The sequence below is a fragment of the Trichechus manatus genome, unplaced genomic scaffold (genome assembly GCF_000243295.1).
Source record: "Trichechus manatus latirostris isolate Lorelei unplaced genomic scaffold, TriManLat1.0 scaffold00065, whole genome shotgun sequence".
Classification (NCBI taxonomy): Eukaryota; Metazoa; Chordata; class Mammalia; order Sirenia; family Trichechidae; genus Trichechus; species Trichechus manatus.
The window spans coordinates 4,459,404-4,481,329 of NW_004444001.1; the positions used below are offsets into that span (position 1 = coordinate 4,459,404).

General features: G+C 41.3%; 1 protein-coding gene across 1 annotated transcript in view; it reads right to left on the reverse strand.

Annotated features, from left to right (window-relative positions):
- Positions 1-21,926, reverse strand: part of KIF6 (kinesin family member 6) — a 499,202-nt gene that overhangs the window by 76,404 nt on the left and 400,872 nt on the right. The window contains exon 15 of the mRNA XM_012556417.1: positions 19,131-19,186. Coding sequence (XP_012411871.1) covers positions 19,131-19,186 — 56 coding nt within the window. The remainder of the gene's footprint in view (positions 1-19,130; positions 19,187-21,926) is intronic.

The following is a 21,926-nucleotide window of genomic DNA, read 5'->3' on the forward strand; positions in this document are numbered from 1 at the left end:
GACCTTTTGGTTATCAGCCGAGGTCTTAACCATGACGCCACCAGGGCTTCATTCCTAATAATACCAAAACCAGACTCATTGCCGTCAAGTCGAAAAGAGTAGCCCTCAATTCCCTATTCTCTCACTCCTAATGGCTAGCCCTGGTTATGAAGAGTTTCTCCTATGTTTTCTTCGAAAATTTTGCATTTAGATCTATGATCAATTTCGACTTAATTTTTGTATATAGTGTGAGATTTAGGTCAAAGTTATTTTTTTTTTTTGCAGATGGATGTCCAATTCTTCCAATGTCCTTTGTTGATACGACTCTTCTTTCTCCATTGTCTTGGCACCTTTCTTGAAAATCAGTTGACCTTAAACGTGTGGATCTATTTTTGAACCATCTATTTAGTGTTCCACTGCCCTACGTGTCTATCCTTTCACCAACAACACACTGTCTTTATTACAGCAGCTTTAAAGAAAGTCTTAAAATTGGGTAATGTGAATCCTCCAGCTTTATTCTTCTTTTATAAAATTCTTTTGGTGATTAGAGTTCTTTTGCCTTTCCATATAAATTTTGGAAGCACATTCTCTTTAAAAAAAGTTCTACTGGGATTTTGATTAGAATTGCATTAAATCTAAAGATCATTTTGGGGAGAATTAACACATTTCCTATATTGAATCTTCCTATCCACGAACACAGTCTGTCTCTCCAATTATTTAAGTCTTCTTAGATTTCGTTGATTAGAGTTTGATAATTTTCAGCATAGAGATATTCCACATTTTGCTAGTTTTATATCGAAGTATTTTTCTCTCTTTTTTTGGGAACTATCATATATATTTATATAACCAAAACCAAACCTACTGCCGTCAAGTCAATTCTGACTCATAGTGACCCTATAGGATAGAGTAGAACTGCCCCATAGGTTTCCAAGGAGCACCTGGTGGATTCCAACTGTTGACCTTTTAGTTAGCAGCCAAACTCTTAACCACTACACCACCAGGGTTTCCTTGCCTTCCTTATACCCAGTATAATTTGGAAAAAGAAGAATATTGGGAGGTAAGTTTTTTCTTTTATATATTAAAACATATTACAATATCACTGTAATCAAAACAATATGCTACTACCATAGGATCATTGTGACAAGATATAAAAGACAGAAATAGACCTCCCAGATATTTTGGAATTTAATATGAGGGTAAGTCAAAAGGAATTGCTACAAAATCATAGAAACCTTTATTAAACAAAAATATCAAAATGTGAAGCTATTATTTCTCGACATATCCTCCATCTAGGTCTAATCACTTCTGAAAGTGGTATTTCCATCTCTCTAAATCCTGAAGAATTCTGTGCTGTTCGATTTATGACACATCAAAATGGTAGTTTTGGCATCCTCGAAGGACTCGAATTGTGTTCCTTTTAAATGTTCTTTGAGTTTTGGGAACAAAAACAGTCTGAAGGGGCAAGATCAGGGCTGTAGGGTGAATGAGATAAGGTTTCCCAATGAAATTCTTGTAGGACAGCCCTTGCTACCCTTGAAGAATGAGCAAGGTACATTGTCGTGATGGAAAAAATTCCTCGGCCTGGCCTTTTTCTCACCAATGCAGTTTTCAATTTTCTTAAAGCTTCGTCATAATAAGCCCCTGTGATCATCCTATGTCCTTCGAGAAAAATCTATTAAGATTATCTCTTTGGAATCCCAAAAAACAGTTGCCATAACCTTCTGAGCAGTCTTCCCTCTCTTGGCTCATCTTTGAGGTCTTCCAGACTTTCCTTAAAACGCTCGATCCATCTAAAACCTGTTGCTTTATGTGGGGGTAGCATCCCCATAAACTTGTTGCAAAGCTTCAATGATTTGGAAAGATGTCCACTTGAGTTTTGTTAAAAATTTGTTGTTAGCCCTGACCTCAAAATCGTTTTTTTTCCATGGCACAAAAAGTATTCTTTTCTTTGAAGGCACCCTAACAAGACTAAGACAAGTGTATTACTGAGAGAACCTGTCTACAGCCATCCACTGATTGCAGAAACACGTTTAAACACATTTTGTTTGGAATAAACCTGTGCATGTATGAACTGGAACCCTAGTAGCAATACTTTTTGACTTACCCTCATCTATACCAAGGTGATCCTTCAATTCAGTGGGAAAATGATGGCTTACTTAAAAAAGCACAAGCAAGCTAGCCATTTTAAAGACAACAAAGATGGGCATCCAGTCATACCATAATCAAAATAAAACTCAGATTTAATAAAGATGTAAACTATAAATAAATATGAAAAGAAAACTTTTAGAACAGAAATCTGGCTATGTTCATTACATTAAAAAAAAATATATTCTTCATTCTAGCAATCCTTCTCCTAGGACTCTATTCCAAGAGTTGGAAAACTGGGGTGAGTGGGCCAAATCTGTCCTGAGGTCTGTTTTTCTATGGCTATGGACTGCAAGTTAAGAATGGTTTTTACATTTTTATAGGGTTGTAAAAAAAAATAACAACAACAAACAACAGAGAAGAACATGTAATAGAGAGACCATATGTGGTCCACAAAACCTGAAGTATTTACTATCCGATTCTTTACAGAAAAGGTTTCCAGAGAAGTAAAAGCACCATTATATAAGGATATATGCACATGAGGTGGCACAGTGGTTAAGTGCTCAGCTGCTAACCAAAAAGTCTGCAGTTTGAACCCAACAGCTGCTCTGAGGGAGAAAGATGTAGCAGTCTTCTTCTGGAATGATTTACAGCCTTGGAAACCCTAGGGGGCAATTCTACTCTGTCCTAAGGGTAGTTATGAGTAGGAGTTGACTCCATGGCAGTGAGTTTGGGTAGGTTTGTTTATATGCACATGGGTTTTTATTGCAGTATATTTTATATGGCAAAAGAATGGAAACAAAGCAAATGCCTGCTAACTGGAAAAGACTGATATATTGTGGTATGCCTATTCCATAGAATATTATGTAGCCATTAAAAATAATTGATTATAGCCCCACCAGTTGATTTGGAGGAATTTCTGTTATATTGACGTGAGAGAGAAAAGCAAGATGCAGAGAAGTATTCATAAAAATATGATTGTCTTAACTTTTTTTTTTTGGTAAAGCAAGCAATGTCAACCCCCCCTTATAAACATGTGCATATTAATATATCAACACGGAGAAAGGATTTTGAATGTCAAGCTAAGGGGAATAAACATTTTTGTCTGGCAATGGATAGGTCTCAGACGTTTTTGAGTCGGAGTGGAGAGGGGAGCGACTTGATCGGAGCTGTGGCTTTGTTATAATGCACTCTTCACTACTAATTACCCAGAAGTGCCAACTTCCTGCAGACACGGCCAAATCTGCTGTTCTCCCCACCACCAAAACCTCCCCTTCAGTAGATTTCCCTCATTTGAAATCAGCATCTTTGGATTCTTTTTCTTACTTAGCAGTTGAATAACTTTGTGGCTTTGGCAGCAGTTTGAGTCAACCCTGACTCTGAACTCCTTCCTCTGCAATCCTCACTTTCCCCGCAGAGACAACAGCATGAAGGTGTGGTCATTACTGTCTTGCTGAAGTGTTGCCATCATGCCCCAGGTGTTGACTGTTAGGCCAATGGCTTCTTCAAATTCAGCTCTGCCCCCTGTGGATATGGTATCTGTCCTCCTCAGCGCTGGACCCCTCTTTGAATTGTGACACCACCTCTTTTATGACCGTTAATAGAGGTTTTGTTTCAGTTATCTCACTAGGGATAAGAGGAAGAAGGAAGCTAAACCCTCATAATTCCTCTTCATCATGAGCCCTTTTCCTTTGTACGAAACTGTGGCATTTACTTCTGCAGGAATCCATCATTTCAAAACCTTCACACATAGATCTGGCCTTGTTTTAGATTACTAGTACAGGCAAGCAATAAACTCTGTATCTTTAATGCCCTTTACCCATTAAGTTTACTTATTACACTATCCATTTCTGTAGTCATTCCTTAATTATTTGCTTTTATCTTCCAACAAAAGGGAGTACCCAAGGACCTTAGTATTTGCTAATGAGTTGCTAGGTACTGCTATATTCTAATTATTAGGAGGTTTCCTAGATTTCAACATCATTTCAACATGTGTTAACAAGTTGTTTTGCAAAACACAATTAAATTTTTAAAATATTCAGGCATCATTAAAGATGTCTTCAATAAAGATTAAATTAATAAAATCAGACTTTACTTCATTACAAAGCTTAGGTTTCTAGCAATAAAATAACCAGGGTAGTGGCCTGCTAAAAAGTTTAACCATTTGTATGCAGGAGTCATTTACTTCTATGGTGGCCAGCGTCTACGAGACAACTGATCTGAAATCACCATCTCCGGTCTTGACCCACAGATGTTTTAGTGATAATCTGTGCAGTGTGACCCAGGTTGTCTTGAACATCTTCCCTACAGCAGAGTTATGGTGGGGCAGGGTGGGTACTACCAGTTCTGAGCAACTCAAAAAAGAAGAACAGACAGACCAGTCTCATCCCAGGATTTTTGTAAAAACAGAGAAAAACAACCGTCCTAGGGTTCTTCCAAAAGCCTTAAGAAAAAATTAAAACAAGTGACAGACTGGAAGAAAACATCTGCTACATATTTCATAAGATCCAATATCCAGGGGACACAAAGAACTCTCAAAAGAAGAAAGAAAAATTCAACCAACCAACGGGCAAAGAAAATGAGACACATGAAAAAGTACTCAATCCCACCAGCTGTCAGGGAAATGCAAATTAAAATAATAAATGAAATACTGTTTTTTTGCTCTCCAACTGGCAGAAGTTTAAATGGCTGACATTATCATGTGCAGGCAAGGATGCAGGGACATGGGCACTGTCACACACTGATGGGAATTTAAATGAATGAAACTCTTTTGGAAGCCAACTTGGGGGTACTCACAAAATTAAAAATGCACGTACGCTGTTGTTTCCCCAAATTCCACTTCTAGGCATTTATCCCAGAGAAACAGTTTCATTTGCACACAAAAAATGCACGCATTACTTGTGACAGAGAAAAACTGGGAAAATATTAAATATTACAAGAGAATAGTTAAATAGATCATGATTTATCCATACTTAAAAGGAGGCCCACTAAAAATGGTGATGTAGACCCACACTCACTGTTACATGAAAAAAGCTAGGTGCAGAATAACATGTACATTATGGTGCCATTTATGTAACAAAACAAGGTACCTTTGTACATGTGTGTGCGTGTGTATAAGCAAGAGGTGGCTGAAAGAACATGCATCAAATTGTTGGAAGTGACTACTCCTCTGTGGGGAGGGGACATGGTACTCAGGGAGGGGAAATAAAGAGGGGACTCTTACATTTTGCTATGTATATTAATGTATTTCTTGAACTTTCTGTGGCAAAATACACCCATGAATCACTTGTGCAGTTAAAAAGAGACAAACCCTAAACCCATAAAAAATCCATGACTTTCTAGACTCCAGATCAGGGTACAGACCATAAATGGGTAGGCTTGCCCTCCCTTGCCTGAATTAATTCTTCTCCACCTCCCATTAACCTTTCTGCCTCCTTCCTTTATTATCTTCCTGGGTATAAAGTTGTGGGAAAGACTTCCTTCACTGGCTCCCTTTCCTTCTTTTGTTCACCAATTTGAGCTCAAAAAGGACTCTGACCTTTCTTGGCATCTACAGTATAGGTGCCTAATATCTCCTTTTCAGTTGCGTTGTGAGTTTTCCTGCCATCTGGCTAAAAGCATTGACCTTGAGCCCCACAGAAACTGGTTCAAGCCCTGGCGCCACCCCTTACAAGTTGTGCATTATTGTTGTTGTCGTTAGGTGCCGTCGAGTCAGTTCTGACTCATAGTGACCCTGTGCACCACAGAACAAAACATTGCCTGGTCCTGTGCCATGCTCACAATCATTGTTATGCTTGAGCCCATTGTTGCAGCCACTGTGTCAATCTGTTTCATTGAGGGTCTTCCTCTTTTTCACTGACTCTGTACTTTACCAAGCATGATGTCCTTCTCCAGGGACTGATCCCTCCTAACAGCGTGTCCAAAGTATGTAAGACGTAGTCTTTCCATCCTTGCCCCTAAGGAGCACTGTGGTTGTACTTCTTCCAAGGCAGATTTGTTTGTTTTTCAGGCAGTCCATGGTATATTCAATATTCTTTGCCAACACCAGGATTCAAAGGTGTCAATTATTCTTTGGTCTTCCTTATTCATTGTCCAGCTTTCGCATGCATATGATGTGATTGAAAGTACCATGGCTTGGGTCAGGCACAGCTTAGTCTTCAAGGTGACATCACTGCTTTTCAACACTTTACAGGAGTCTTTTGCAGCAGATTTGCCCAATGCAATACGTTTCTTGATTTCTGGACTGCTGCTTCCATGGGTGTTGATTGTGGATCCAAGTAAAATGAAATCCTTGACAAATTCAATTTTTTCTGTGTTTATCATGATGTTGCTTATTGGTCCAGTTGTGAGGATTTTTGTTTTCTTTATGTTAAGGTGTAATCCATACTGAAGGCTGTGGTCTTTGATCTGCATCAGTAAGTGCTTCAAGTCCTCTTCACTTTCAGCAAGCAAGGTTGTGTCATTTGCATATCGCAGGTTATTAATGAGTCTTTCTCCAATCCCAATGTCGCGTTCTTCTTCATATAGTCCAGCTTCTTGGATTATTTGCTCAGCCAACAGATTGAATAGGTATGGGTGAAAGGATGTAACTCTGACACATACCTTTCCTGATTTTAAACCACTCAGTATCCCCTTGTTTCATTTGAACAACTGCCTCTTGGTCTATGTACATATTCCATACGAGAATAATTAAGTGTTCTGGAATTCCCATTGCTCTCAATGTTATCCATAATTATCACCATATTATATCCATATTATTACCACCTGTAATAAGGTTATAATAATAGAACCTCCCCTACAGGGTTGTTTCTGAGACTTAAATGAGATATTGCATGCAAAGTGCTCCTAGCACAGTTCTGACATATGCCAAGTTCTCTATCAAAGTTGGCTATTATTATCTGTTGGTGATTCTAACTCTTTGACTCTTGCTGGTCCTAAGTCTGCCCTTAGACACACAGAGTTTCTATATACCTGATGGCTGGCCCTGAACTTCTCTGATAATTCCCAGTCCTCTCAGGTAATCCCAGCTCTGTCCTAATACTGGTAGAAGACTTCGAGGAGTCTGTGGCATTCCTTCTGGTTGTCCTGCCCCTGGCTGCCCCTTTAGGCCTGGCTTAGGCAGCTGCTCAGGGCGCTGCTGTTACTGTTTTCCCCACACAAATTGTCGGCGGGTGGGGGGGGTGCTTTTTTAATTCATGAGACATCAGACTAGTGTTGCAGGCTAGATGTGTTCAGGAGCATCTCTGCTTTTCAAATATTGTCAAACAGCTGGCATGTACCTGCTGGAAAGGGAACGCTGAGTCTCTGAGGATGGACAAGTGTCTCTGCACGTGTGGTCTTTCACCCCCTCCTCTGAAGGTCTGCGCTTGCGCTAGCACAGCCTGCCACATGACTTCACATGTATATTTTTAGGCTTGCTTAAATAAGTTGTGGTGCAGACTGCGCATTAGAGAGTGGGTCTGGTCCACGGGGTCATGTTACTCCATAAAGCCCACACCAAACCAAGGACGTCTCCACCCTGAGCGGCATGGCCACTGTGGGAGAAGGGCGATTCCCACTCTTGTGTGTTCTCTGTTACTGAAAGCTATTGGTGGTTTTCAGCAGGGAACTCATCAATGGCTTCAGGGCGGTCGACAGTAGACATAGCAAAACCAAACAACAAAACTCGTTGCCGTTGAGTCGATTCCGACCCATGTGTTACAGAGTAGAACTGCTCCACAGAGTTTTCTTGGCTATAATCTTTACAGAAGCAGATCGCCAGGTCTTTTCTCCCACGGCGCTGCTAGATGGGTTCTAACTGCCAACCTTTAGGTTAGTAGTTGAGCGGAAACTGTGCCACCCAGGGACCTAGACACAGCAAACCCTCTGCTATTTCCAGCTAATTCTTTGCTCAGCATTACTGATAAAGTCCCCTACCCCCCAACTTCTACCCTAGCTACAATTATTCCCCTTTTTAATCAATACAAGATAATGAAATACCCTTTTCCTACTTAGAAGTGAAACAACATGTTAGCAAACTCTTCCCCTGGTAAATAAGTAAGGCATGTCCTGTTGTATTTAAAGACAGTCTCACTCCCTTTAGAGGATGCTGAGTTAGCCCTTAGCCTTGAGGGGCCGCCCACTTGCAGATATGACGCTGGTGCTCCTCACCCATGCATCCTGGTTTATATAGTAGTTGTTGCTTTCCTGCAGGGTTCTTCTGAGATCTACATATAGTATCTGTTGGCAAAATTATTTTTGAAATACTTGGATAAAAATGATCATGTCAAGGATGTACATTACTGCTACGGTGAGATTAGAATGCATCAGCTGCCTTCTGAAAATCTGAAATGATTCTCCTACGGGGAAAGAGATTTTCTTTTAAGGCATTTCATTAAAATGAAATAGGTGTTGGGAAAATTGGTTATTTGAAAATGATTCAACATAGAGCCTCATCTTATACCATATTCCACAATAAATACTAACTGAGTTGAGTGTGAAAGATGGAACAATAAAAAAAAAAAAAAAAAGCTAGAAGAAGATTTAGGAAAGTATTAAACAGATACCGGGCAATGAACAACCCACCGTTATTATTGTTACAATGACCCTTTCTAGGTACAAAAGCAATGGATGAAGTCATAAAAGAAATGATCAGTAAATTTGACCATATAAAATAATAAAACCCTATAAATTATAATTCATTTTACAAAGACTATGACTATTATTATCGGTAAAACAAGGGGGCAAAGGTGAGGTGCTTCCTTAAGAGCTTGGGAGGACCAGGCAGTGTTTCCTTCTGTTGTACATAGGGTCGCTTGGAGTCGGAACCAACACGACAGCACCTATCAACCACAACAACGTCACCTTATAAGAATATAAGTAGCAAAAATCCTCACACAGCCCTCTGTGAGACAAAACCAAGAGGATACTAGACGTCAATCATTATGCCTGCCTTGCCCATTCTCCTTTAAAAGAGAAACCATCTCCCTCATGCCCTCTGCTGCCTAGCACACCTCTGAAACACAAGACCAGGGGTAGGTTTCTGACCCAAAGGCAGCACATTCTTAAGCCTGCCAGCAGCTGCTGTCCACAAGGCCTAGAACAGGTAATCTGGGCCAGCCATGTTCTCTTTCTTGTGACTTTGAGTTAAGAAACAAGTAAACGATTAGCTAGCCTCAGGGACAGAACGTTAAGGGAGGCTCTCAGGTACAGCTGGGGCCAGAGCAGGCCAAAGCTATGAGCAAGTAGGGTGAATGGTCAGCAGGAGCAGTGGGTTGCAAAAGTAGACATGCACAGAGGTAGCAAGAGGTCCCAAGGGAGGCAGGGAGTGAGTGCGCTGTGCTCTGGGTCCACCCTGGTTCCTGATGGTCTACCACCCTTGGAGAGGCCCTGGATCTTATCATTGTAGCTTGTCATCACCAACATGTATCCCAAGTCTGAGTTAGCTCAACTGGGTTTCAATTTCTGGAAGTCAAAAGAGCCAAACTGAAAGTGACTGTTTCTGTGACCCAAAACACTATTTGACCTAAGTTAGAGTTCATCTTAGAGAGGCAAGAATGGAATATTATTATAATGTAGTAAGTAGAAACCTAAGGAGCCTGGTGGCATAATGGTTAAACATTTGACTGCTAACTGAAAGGTTGGTGGTTCAAACTCACCCAGCAGCTCTGTGGGAGAAAAGACCTGTGGTCTGCTTCTGTAAAGATTACAGCGTAGGAAACCCTGTGGGGCAGTTCTACTCTCTCGAATGGAATCGGTATGGGTCAGAATCAATTCGACGGCACCCAACAACAAGAACAAGTAGAAACCTAATGGTATTTTATCCTATCTGGAGCAAAGGGTATTTTGCACAGAAGAGGGCTGGTCAGCCCTGGAGAGCAGATGAGTCAGAAGTTGGCAATAGTGAACGAGTAGTGTCTGGGGAAGAGCCTGGACCAAGCCCAATAATGGCTGCAGGGATGTTTGCTCTTGTGGGCAGTGGACACGTTATGGGGCTTCACCATGACCATGAGAACATACCTCTCAAAACTCTTGCCTTTGTTTTCATTCCTTTTGTATTTGGAGGTGCCCGTTTTTCAAGCTTCTAATAACTAACCTGTTCTGTTTCCCACGTATTTTGATACCTGGGAGGAAGTGCCCTGGATGGAGAGTTTAATAAGAGTTTCTGTCTATAAAAGAATATCTACCAAGGTAAATTAATAAACCGTCTCTCTGATTTATAGTGAGCTTGACTGGCATGAGTCAGCCTTCCTGAGTCCACTTGGCTGAGGCCAAATCCTGGGCCTTGGTTTACTCACTAAGGTAAGAACTAAGGTAAGACTACCCTGTCAGGACTCTTGGGAGACAGTTAGCCATCTCTTTTTCTGGTGATGTTCTGACCAAATCACTGCTTCCTTCTCTATACATCACAATTATTAGTGTTACCTCTTGTCACTTCATGTACACTACAGCCCTCTGGCTTGCATCAAATCATTCTTTTCTTCATCTCCAAACTACGACAGCAAAACGTTCCATCAATTCTATGAAGACATCAGTCATACTGGTTGTCAGCTGTCACAGATGACTGTGTGTCTCCGAATGTTCTGCGATTTCAGTGACACCTGAATTGCTACAGAAGGGACCTTAAGAAGTCATTTCCTCTTTCCATCTCTAGATCTCCTCAGTCATCTCAGAAAGATGCCTATCTGTCCTGCTTTTAAAGCATCGCCATCCATTTAACCACCTTTCTGACAAAATGTTCTTTTGCATGATACAATTGACAATTATTTCTTCCTTTTTGAGTCTCCTTAAAGTTGAATTACATTTATTGGTGCCCTCTATGTAACACGAAGTAATAAACAGTTGGTTCTCTTACAACACATGTTTCTTTAACAGGAATTAGCACGTATACAATTGGTTAATAGGGAAATGATGTCAGTATATAATGCAGCAGTCTTGTTTGTTCACACAGGATTCTTTTCCTAGTAACTTAACATTTTGCACCATCAAGTAATAGCACTAAATACAAATAAGCTAGCACAGCTTACCCAGCAAGCTGTGGAGAAATTCTGTACTACACCCAGGCCCCTTCTCCTCCCATTCCTCTTCCTGACCCAGGGTGGCCATGTGCCCTCTCCTGTTATTGATAGGTGCCGTTGAGTCATTTCCCACTCATAGTGACCCATGTGACAGGGTAGAAATGCCCCATAGGATTTCCTAGGCTGTGATGTTTATGGGAGCAGATCACCAGGTCTTTCTCTTGCAGAGCCGTTGGGTGAGTTCAAACCCCCAATCTTTCAATTAGCAGTCAAGCACTTAACCACTGCACCACCAGGCCTCCTTATGTGCTCTTAGAAATGTTTATTATGCTGCTCTTCCCTATCTTTGTGCATTCTGTTCATGTCTTCATAAATCAACAGCCTCAACCCTTCCTTGTACCTTCTTCCATCATGATATCCTCATTTTTGGGAAAAAAATATTCAGTATTTTATATAGTGTTTCCTTATGTATTAGGCATTTAACATGTCTTTCTATTTATATCATTATTTTTAGTAGGATTGTAATCAGTCTTGTTAGTACTCTAGTTATAAAGTTGCATAGGTTTTGAGAGGTCTTCCCCAATCTTATTTTTCCTACAAACCTCTATTATATTTTAGTGTGCAATTTTGGAAATATTTCATTATATCAGGAGTTGTATTTAAAACCAGGTTTTAAGTTCCCTATGCATAGTTTTCTTTCCTTTTCTTTGCAGGATAAATGTCTAACTTTTCTCTTTCTTTATAGGAATTACTACCCATTCCTTTACAGATTTCTCTTGTTTCAGGCTATAGATAAAATTCTGTAAGGCCTGGTAGTGAACACAATTTTTATCTGCCCAGCATTTCTTCCTGTGGAGAAAGATATCACCTCGATTCCTTAAAAGTCTTCTTCAGTTTTTGTGGTTCACGTGGGGCCACGCCCCTACATGAGGAGCGAGCACGTGATGCAGGCCTAGTCAATCAGAATGCGCTATTCCCTGAATTAGTTCAGAGATTGGCACGTGACTTGAGTCAGACCAATCATTTCTCTCTCCAGGGACTTTTGCCAAGGCTGTTGGGAAAGTACTTGCTCTTTCACTGAGATTATGAATTCTACAGACCATGTAAACTTGGAGTTTCCACATGGGGGGAGCTGTCAGAGTGTCATAGAATCTAGTCAAGCAAAATTGAGAGATGGGGAGGGAGAGATAAAGAGGGAGGGAGGGGGACACAGAGAGAGAGAGACAGAGAGAGAAAAGAAGTGCGCCATGCATCTGAAGCCAGCAGTACTGCTTGGACTTCTTGGTTACACGAGACATTAAATTTCCTTTTATGTTTAAACAAGTTTAATTTACAGCCATAAGCATCCTGGCCAGTACAAACTGGGTACAAGTTAATTGAATATTCTTTTGATAATTGTAATTTTTGTAAACCAAACTAAATACTTTAATGCATAATTCAGCTTGTTATTTAAAATAAATATGTGGTGAATTACTTAATAAAGTAAATATCCACTCTGCAATTTCTTTGTACATGTACATTTTCATATCTAGAGTATATCTGAATCATCACTTTAGCTGTTTTTCTCTGAACCGTCTCTTTCCTTGTGCAGAGGTGGAGTTACCAAGGAAATGCACTACAACGTAGGCATGGAAATGCTGGGCAGAACAAAAGGATGACTTCTTGGCTGTTGCAGTTTGTCTTTTAAATAATAGCACTTTCTGGTAACACATTTTTATTTTCTGGTGTCTGATGACTGCTATGCCTGCCCTTAATTGTGCTGGTTTTGCTCCTTTAAGTCCTTATTTTCAACTGTTAGAAAAGGACATCATGGTTGGTAAAATATAAAAAAAAACAAAACCAAATCTGTTGACGCCTAGTCAATTCTGATAGGGTCAGCAAAAACGAGGGAAACCGAGATGAGATGGATTGACACATTAGCCACAATGATGGGCTCGAACATATCAGAGATCATGAAGGTGGTGCAGGACCAGGCAACACTTCCTCTGTTATATGTAAGGTCTCCATGAGGCGGAGCTGACTCAACAGCAACTAACAATAGGTCCTTAATTTGTGCTGGTTTCGGTATTTAAGCATAAGTACATCATTATACCTATTTCTACTAAACCACACCTAAGCTTACGCTTTGAATTCTCTCATGTTTTCTGCACTCAGTTGGAATCATATAGCCAGGGCTTTGAACCGGTTCATTCCAGTTCGAATCTCTGCTGAGAATTTGCATTTCCACCCCAGATATACTGAATCAGAATCTACATTTTAACAAAATCCCTTTAGTATATTGTTAAATTATACATATACATTATACACAGCGCATCTTTCTACAAACTTGAACAAGGTGCCCCTTCCTATGGGCAGATGCAACCTTGAGCCAGTGCACGTGGAATGAAGAACAGAGGGCAGGCTGGGTTTCAGCCCTCACTACCTCCCTCAGTGATCAATGACCTATCAGTAAGCGTGTTACAAAGACCCTTTTAATTTTCTTGGGCTATGTGTGTAACTCCTGAGGTGGAGTCTAGTCTGAGACTTTTGTTGCACATATTAGGTAGGATAAAGGCTAAAGATTCAGGAAAGCTGAGTAACAGCTTAGTGAAATTTTCAACTCAAAATGTCAAGGTCAGGTAAATCTGAATTTTTGGAGACAATATGTATATTTAAAAGTTTTGGAGTTTGGCTTAAACTCCAGCTTGGCCACCTGCTAGATAAGTGACCTCACTGAGTCTCAGTATTTTTTTAATCTGTAAAATAAGAATAAGACAATATTTCATAGACTCTAAGACTCAGTCTGGCAGTCGTGGTTCAGTGGTAGAATTCTCACCTTCCATGCAGAGGGTCAGCGAAAAAGAGGAAGACCTTCAAAGAGATGGATTGACATGGTGGCCGCAACAATGGGCTCAAGCATAATGATCGTGAGGATGGTGCAGGACCGGGCAGTGTTTCGTTCTGTTGTGCATAGAGTCCCTATGAGTCTGAACCAACTCCATGGCACCTAACAACAACAACGTGTGGAGACCCAGGTTCAATTCTCAGCCAATGCACCTCAGGCGCAGCCACCACCTGTCTGTAAGTGGAGGCTTCCATGTTGCTATGATGCTGAATAGGTTTCAGCCAGAGCTTCCAGACTAAGATGGACTAGCGAGAAAGGCCTGGCACTCTACTTCCAAAAGTTAGCCAACAAAAACCCTACGGATCATAAGGGTCTTATCGGCGATCGATCATGGGAGACTGGGTGCCATTTCATTTCGTTGTGCATGGGGTCGCCATGAGTTGGGAGCTGACTCAATGACAGCTAACAACAAGACTCCTTAACAACAATAAGACTCCATCTTGACTACAGAAGTTTTTAAAATGTGAAAAAAAAATGGACAAAAGTGATGGTAAAATGGATCCTGATTTCAGAGGTGTGGTGTAGTGGTTAAAGCGCTCAGCTGCTAACCAAAAGGTCGCTGGTTTGAACCCACCAGCTGCTCTGTGGAAGAAAGATTGGTAGTCTGCTTCTGTAAAGATTTACAGCCTTGGAGACTAATGGGGACAGTTCTACTCTGTCCTATAGGGTTGCTATGAGTCAGTTACAACTCAATGGCAGTGGGTTTGTTTGTTTTTTTTAAGAGTATAAAAATATGTGTCTCAGAATCTATGACATACGGCAATACCCACCTTATAGGTAATGCCTCTTCCCTGAGAAGATTAAATGAGATAACAGATATCTTAGCGTAGCACAGAATTAAGTTCTCAATAAATGGTGGAGGCTGTTATTGTTGAGTTATTGTTGTCCCTGTGATTTGGAGCTGGAAACAAATAATAACACAAGGATATTCTTGATTCAGATCAGCATAATCTGGCAAAATGACCAGGAAGTTGTTTTTCCTTTACTCCAGGATCAGATCCTAGAAGCCAACGTGTACAAAGCCAAGTCCAAAAGTAAACCTCAAAGGAAGATTCAAGTACAGGGAATGCACAAAGCTGACAAATAGTCCTATTTATTTGCTGATGGAGACCTGGACCCGAGAAATGATTTCCCCAAATCCCGAATGTACAAGAGAAACATTTTCTAAAAGGGTACTGTTCAAATGATGAGTTGGTGTCTCTCTTTCAATTTGGAGTAGGGGAAAAACAGCTTTCAGAATGTTTTGCTAGTTTCCCTAATTTTTGTTTTTTTCTTTAGCCTTCACTAACAGCTACCTCTATGATAGTCCCTATGATTTTTTAATTGATCACTGAGTGGTTTACTAGTGAAAACCATTCTGTGCAGAGTTCTGTAACCTTAGTTTTCATTTCGGCCTGGAGGGGCCTGTGGAGGGATATAGAGTTGCCAAGAGGTGTCAGTCAAACTCTTTGGCCCACCTCCAAAACAGCTGGTCCCTGGACTGGTCTGGAAAATGGGCTCTACTCCAAACAATAGCCATTAAGTGTCCTTTGTTGCCAAAGGCGATGGTGCCGGTGGTAGAACACTGACGTAGAAAAAACAGTGCCAGAATTCTAAGAAGTGAAAAGAATGGCCTAGGTTATGCTGCTGTCTCTGAAACAGTCTGCTTCTTTTTCCACAGCTCGGGGTCAATGGCAACTTTAGAGATACGACAAATGGAAGCAGGGTGTGTGTGAATGTGTTCAAAACACAGCCCATATGGCAGAAGGCAGCCTAATGCTTTGGTATATGGAGCGGGCAGATACAATAAAAATGGCTCTCCTACAGAGACAAAGGCTCTGGTTTCTCAGGGAGATTCTAAATAGGTTGTTTCTCCTATTTCTAATTTCAACTTGTTTTTCTCCATCAGCATTTATGTAAATGGTATATAAAACCAAAAATCCAGTTGCCGCTGAGTAGATTCCAACTCATGGTGACCCCACGTGTGTCAGAGTAGAACTATGCTCCACAGGGTTTTCAATGGCTGTGATCTTTTGGAAGTAGATCACCCAGCCTTTCTTCTGAGGTACCTCTGGGTGCATTTCAGTTAGTAGCGGAGTGCTTAACCATTTGTGCCAAATAGTGTATAGAGAAGGACAAAAAGGAGTTTGTAGCAAGCGTTTATCTACCTAGTTTGGGTTGGCTTCTTATAAGAAAAGGAAATAATGTGGAAACTTTGATCGAGTGATTATTATACCAAGTAAAAATTAGGTACTATGTGGTCACTCCTGAATCAATAGCCTTCAGGGATTTTTGAGAATGAAACTCAAGAGGCAGCTCTGGATCCCAATGTCACAGAAAAAACAAATTAGCTGAAAAGACAGCGGCAACCTGAACTTTAAACATGTGGGTGGATGATCTGTCGCTCACAAAGACAGATTTTGTTTCCTCTCTGCGGGCCCAATTACACGTGCACTGCTTGGCATCCCCTTCTCTTGCCCCAGGGTCCAGAGGCAGGATGTGGTGTGGTTTGGGAGTGGAGCTGAGTCACCACCTCACACATGCCATGCTCCCATCTCCTGACTCCTAGACTCATTAAAGGACTCTTTGGGGACTGCAAATTCCACTTGAATTAATTTCTCCGTAGGGAAAAATATAGTCAGTAATGTAATAAATCTCCTGAAACAAGTTTTCTTCAAGGTAGCCTTAGAAAGCTAAATATGTGTACAGGTTCCACTTTATACCTCCTTAATCTTGACCTGGTGTCCTGACATGCAGTGATGGAGGATGTTAGGTCAAGAACCATGAGGGGCTTGTCTAGGAACAGGGTGGGAGTCTCAGAGACCAGACCCCTTGTATCAAGAGCACAACTTGAAAGATGGGTGGGCAGGAGATGGGTCATAGTCTCCATAAAGTGAAGTGACGAGTGATACTGGCTTTATGAGCACCACTGAACTAGCCAGTTTCCCTCCTGGTAACAATAGAAGCCTGAATCTCAGTATCAGTGTGAACCTGCTTGCTAGTATAAGGGAAAAACCACAGGTTTATGTGTCCAGGGCTTCCTCCAGCATAACTGGATTCTGTGTGTGTATTGTAAACAGACGCCCTCTCTGGGCAGATTCCGTGGCAGCCCTCATACCCTCAGCCCTTTGCTCTTGGCCAGTGCACAACTTGTGCACCTGTACAGCAGCCTCTGACCTCCTTAATCTTGAGAATGTGGCCAACTGGATTCATCAACATAGGTTATTTCACCAAAATTATGAAGAATGTATAATTCTTCATGTCAATAATGCAGAGTGAAAAGCTAGGTATATTACTATAGACAATTGGTGCCTCCCACCCATTACTGTTGGAACAGCTGTATTTTGGTCTACAGAGTTAGATATTTTTCAAAGACCCAAACTTGATATTACCTTTTTTGGGAGAAGTAGTTTCTAAAACGTCTTTCACCTTTATCCCTCCAGGGATAAAAATAAACCACTGGGTCCCTTGGGGTTGGATGAGCAGTTAACAACTCAGTCCTGGATCCACGTAGCCTGCTTTCCCTTCCTTCCTGGCCTCCTCTACCTGCCAGCTGACCCAGGCCAGGTAGGCCAGCACCACGCTACTGTCTGGGAGCAGGCTGCCCCGCAGCAGGATGTCTGCTTTCCTGCCTGAAGTCCTGGCACTGTTGGTGGGGTGTCAGTCCAGAATCAATTTCCTTATCAGTTTGATCACTAATCCCCTTGAGAAGTGGATAAGCTATGGATATTATCCCAGGAAAAATACATATATCCCTACTCCCATTTTTTTTTCACATAGTCTTGGGGGTTTGGGAATCCAAGCCAAGAAAGAGGTTTATAATCTTTTCTTGGTCCAGGGATCCCTCTGGCATTCTGACACAGGTATAGACGCCCTCTCAGAATCAGGATTTTAGATGCATACAGTGAAATACATATGCTTTTAAAAGAAACTAATTACATTGAAATAGTTATCAACATTTTAAAACATTCTATGATACAGAAATATCTATGTGCTTTTATGTAAATGCATTAAATAACAAGATCTAACGATGAGTGTAGTAACTACTGTATTTTTGAAGTAGTGATAAGCATAAAAGCTATTTATGATGTCTGGCACAGTGTGATGTGAAATGACAATGTCTGTGATTTCTATTGGTGACGGGTGCTGCTAATTCTAGTGTGGTCTGCTGCCTATGTTCATCACTGAAGGTAATGCTAAATTTCATTAGAGGTTAGTGATGCATTTTTCCCCCTTCTGAGATCCTGGACACTAGGTTAAGAACCCCCCAAGGCTCAGAGATTCTCATTTGGGTTGCTGGGCATGGCTCAGGGCCTTGCTACCTCAGCCTGGGCCAATCAAGGGTTCTGCTCAGGCCACAGAGGGAGATCGCAGGGCTCTTGTTTCCTAGACTGATACAACCTGAGGCTATCTCGACCTTTCGACCTTCCGTATTCTGTAGGAGAAGCCTTAGGAGACACTCACAGTGGCTTCTGTCCTGACCTCACTTCTTGGGGGAGGGAGATGGGACAATAGGGACCCAGGGAGTTGGCTGTGAACAGGCAACTGCTGCCTTTCCCAGCACAGAGGTGAGGGCTCAAGGCATCCCTTCTGCAAAGCTGTCCCTGAGACTGGGAGATGGGTCTCTGCTGCGTCTTCTAGCTTAGGATGAAAGAAACATTTTCCTCTCACTTGGAAAAAGACACAAGGCATGCTTTTATTGAATTTGCCTTTTGCCTCACCTCATCTTTCCAGAGACGCTCACCTCAGTGGGGACACCCTGCTCAGCAGGCAGCCTTCGCCCTGGCGGCTCACTATTGCAGGTGCTGAAAAACACATATCTGTGCCAGCAGTGCTAAGTGTACACTTTGGGAGGTGTCAGAGTGTTCCACAGCACTTGAAAATATGAAATGACATCCCGGTGACTGTGCAGTTATGAGTAGCTGAGCTATTGTCCAAAAACACCAGAGAAGCAGAGCTTTCTCATTGGGATGTTAGAGCTCAGGCCTGCATGAGATGAAAATTTCAAGTTCTAGACAAAAGGAAGTGCTTTTCCTGCTGGGTGGTGGGAGGGATGATGAACTTCCAAGGAAAGGCCCTCTCAGAGCAGCTTCCTTCTAGGGGTTCCCCTGAAACTATGCTTCATAGCTGTTTGGAGGCACATCAGGACCTGATTTGCACCAGGAAAACGGTCTCTGAAGGAGGCTCATAGAATATCATCTGCTTACCAATTTTACTTCTTGCTTCATTTATGCTTTCTCCCAGGGCCTTTGCTTCAGAAAATCTGGGGGAAAAAGAGAAATGAAAGTTTAACTTTTTCTGTTCATCCTAAATTAGGTTTTAAAAATAATAGAAATAAAATCTGGTATTAACTACTGGTACTGTGAATTTTCAGTCTTACGCCCGTATCCGGCATAGAATTTTCATTCTCATTATTTTCTAATTTATGACTTTTTGTTTCTATTATTTTATGATAGCAGGATACTAGAATAAAGCCTCTGTACTGTGATGTATTAATCATAGTACAAGATGTTATAGTTATAACAAAAGAATACATACTTTAATAACATATTTTTTTCTGATTATAAAGCTATATATCAGGAGTTGGAAAACTATGGCCTGTGGGCCAAATCCAGCCTGCCGCCCCTTTCTATAAATAAAGTTTTATTGGAACACAGCCATTCTCATTCATCTGTGTATTGTCTATGGCTGCTTTCACACTACAATGACAGAGTAGTTGCAACAGAGACTGTATGGTACACAAGCTGAAAATATTTACTATCTGACCCTTAACGTCTGATACATACGATTATTAAATGAAATTTTGAAAATATAAAAATAAGGAAATACCCTAATCCAGGAATAAGCATATTTTGATATATATATCAGTCCAGCCTTTTTTCTAACCAGTTTTTTATAGAGTTGAGATCATACTATATATATGATTTTGTGTTCTGATTCCATTTCACCTAACATTATAACATAAGCCCTTCCCTATGTTATTAGAAGATTTTCTTCTCTATTATTTTTGATAGCTGCATAATAGATACCCACTATGAGCCTAAAGTGCTAAAGAAGCCATAAGAGATATGGTCTATATGAAAAACACATAGTTTGGTTTCCTACACGTAGTGGGCCCTTAAGAAATGTTAATTCCTTTCCCTCCCTCTCCTTTCTGCCACGAAATTAACTAGGCAATTGAAAACCTGTGAAACAAAGGATACATAATACATGGCCATAGTAAATAATTGAGCTACCTTGGATAATACTGGTTGTGCCACTAGAGTTGGACTAGTGAGGGGCCCATCAGTGAGTAGGAGTTAGTCAGGAAAGCTTTATGGACAAAGTGGGACTTGACCTGGGTTTTAAAGATGCATAGGAGTAGCCCTGGTGGCACAGTGGATAAGAGCTTGGCTGCTTACCCAAAAGGTCAGCAGTTTGAATCCACCAGCTGCTCCTTGGAAAACCTATGAGGCAGTTCTACTCTGTCCTATAGAGTTGCTATGAGTTGGAATTGACTCAACGGCAACGGTTTTTTTTTTTTAGGAGTTTCTAGAAATTTTTTTATCATGGAAATTTTCAAATATATACCAAATAGAGAGAATAATAGAAAGAACCTTCATATACCCAACATCATATTTCAGTAATTGCCAACACTTGGCCAATTTTATTTCAGCTATTTCTCTTCTCCTCATTCCTTCCCTCCCTCCCTGTTATGGACTGAATTGTGTCCCCAAAAAATATGTGTTGTAAATCCTAACCTTTATACCTGTGGTTATAATGCTATTTGGGAATGGGTTTTTCTTGTTATGTTAAAGAAGCAGTATTAGCGTAGGGTGTTTTTTAAGCCTGTCACCTTTGAGATGTAAAAAGAGCAGATTAGGACAGAGAAGGAAGCAGAGATGCCACGCTACCTGAAGATCGCCAAAGAATCAAGGAACAAGGACCTTCCCCCAGAGCTGACAGGAGCAGACAGAGACAGAAAGCCTTCCCCTAGACCTGGTGCCCTGAATTCTGACTCCAGCCTCCTAAACTGTGAGAAAATAAATTTCTCTTTGTTAAAGTCACTCACTTGTGGTATTTCTGTTATAGCAGCACTAAATAACTAAGACACCCCCCAAAACTGCTGGGTCCCGCCAAATCCCAGATGTCATATTGTTTCATCCATGTATATGCAGGGCTTTGACAGATGAAGTGGGGTAGGGGAACAAGGTAAGCAAGGGCCAGAGCGCCATGACTGCTCTGTACTTGACAGAGAAGAAGTGTGAATTATGTCATTGCTATTTGCCACTTTCCAAACATGCCTGCTTGGCCTGTGATTGCAGACAGGAAGTTTCCAGGAAAGAGGACTAAATTTCCTGTCACTGTTAGGTTTCCTGGGATCCCACCCCTGCATCTGTTACTAAGGGTATTCAGGCTCATGGTAGATTATGTATGTCTTCTCCTCAGCTAGGGCGTGTCACCTTCCAGGAGAGAAGTGTGGTTCCATTGAATGCAATTCAAATTTAATTTAGTTCAACAAACATTCATGTGATGTGCAGGTCACTCTGTTGGGCTCTGTTGGTTCCACCGGTCTTCACCTGCTGGGCAGGCATAATCTGAGGTTGGTCCGGCCTATTCAGAAGATGAGGACTGTCTTCATACTCTAAATTCTGCGAAGGGAGGGACCACAACTGATTATTGCTCTGACCGTCCCCAGTACCTAGGATTTAATAGGATTTGATCACCATGCATTGTGTTTCTGCCTCTTTATTGCCTGTTATGTAGAGTTCTGTAAGCTTTTGACACTCTGGAATAAGGAAAATACAAGAGGAAGGCTGCAAAATTGCTGAAATTCATGTCAGTGTTGAAGGGAAACAGAGTACAGATAGAAAAGGGAAGATACTGAAGGCAGAAGAGACAATTTCCACCGCAGTGCCCCCCAGAGAAGTCTTGACAGGCCTGGGATGGAGACCTCAGCCCTGGGGGTGCCAGACGTGTCCGGGGGTCATGGCGGAGGGAGCTACTTAGTGCTGTGTTCAACC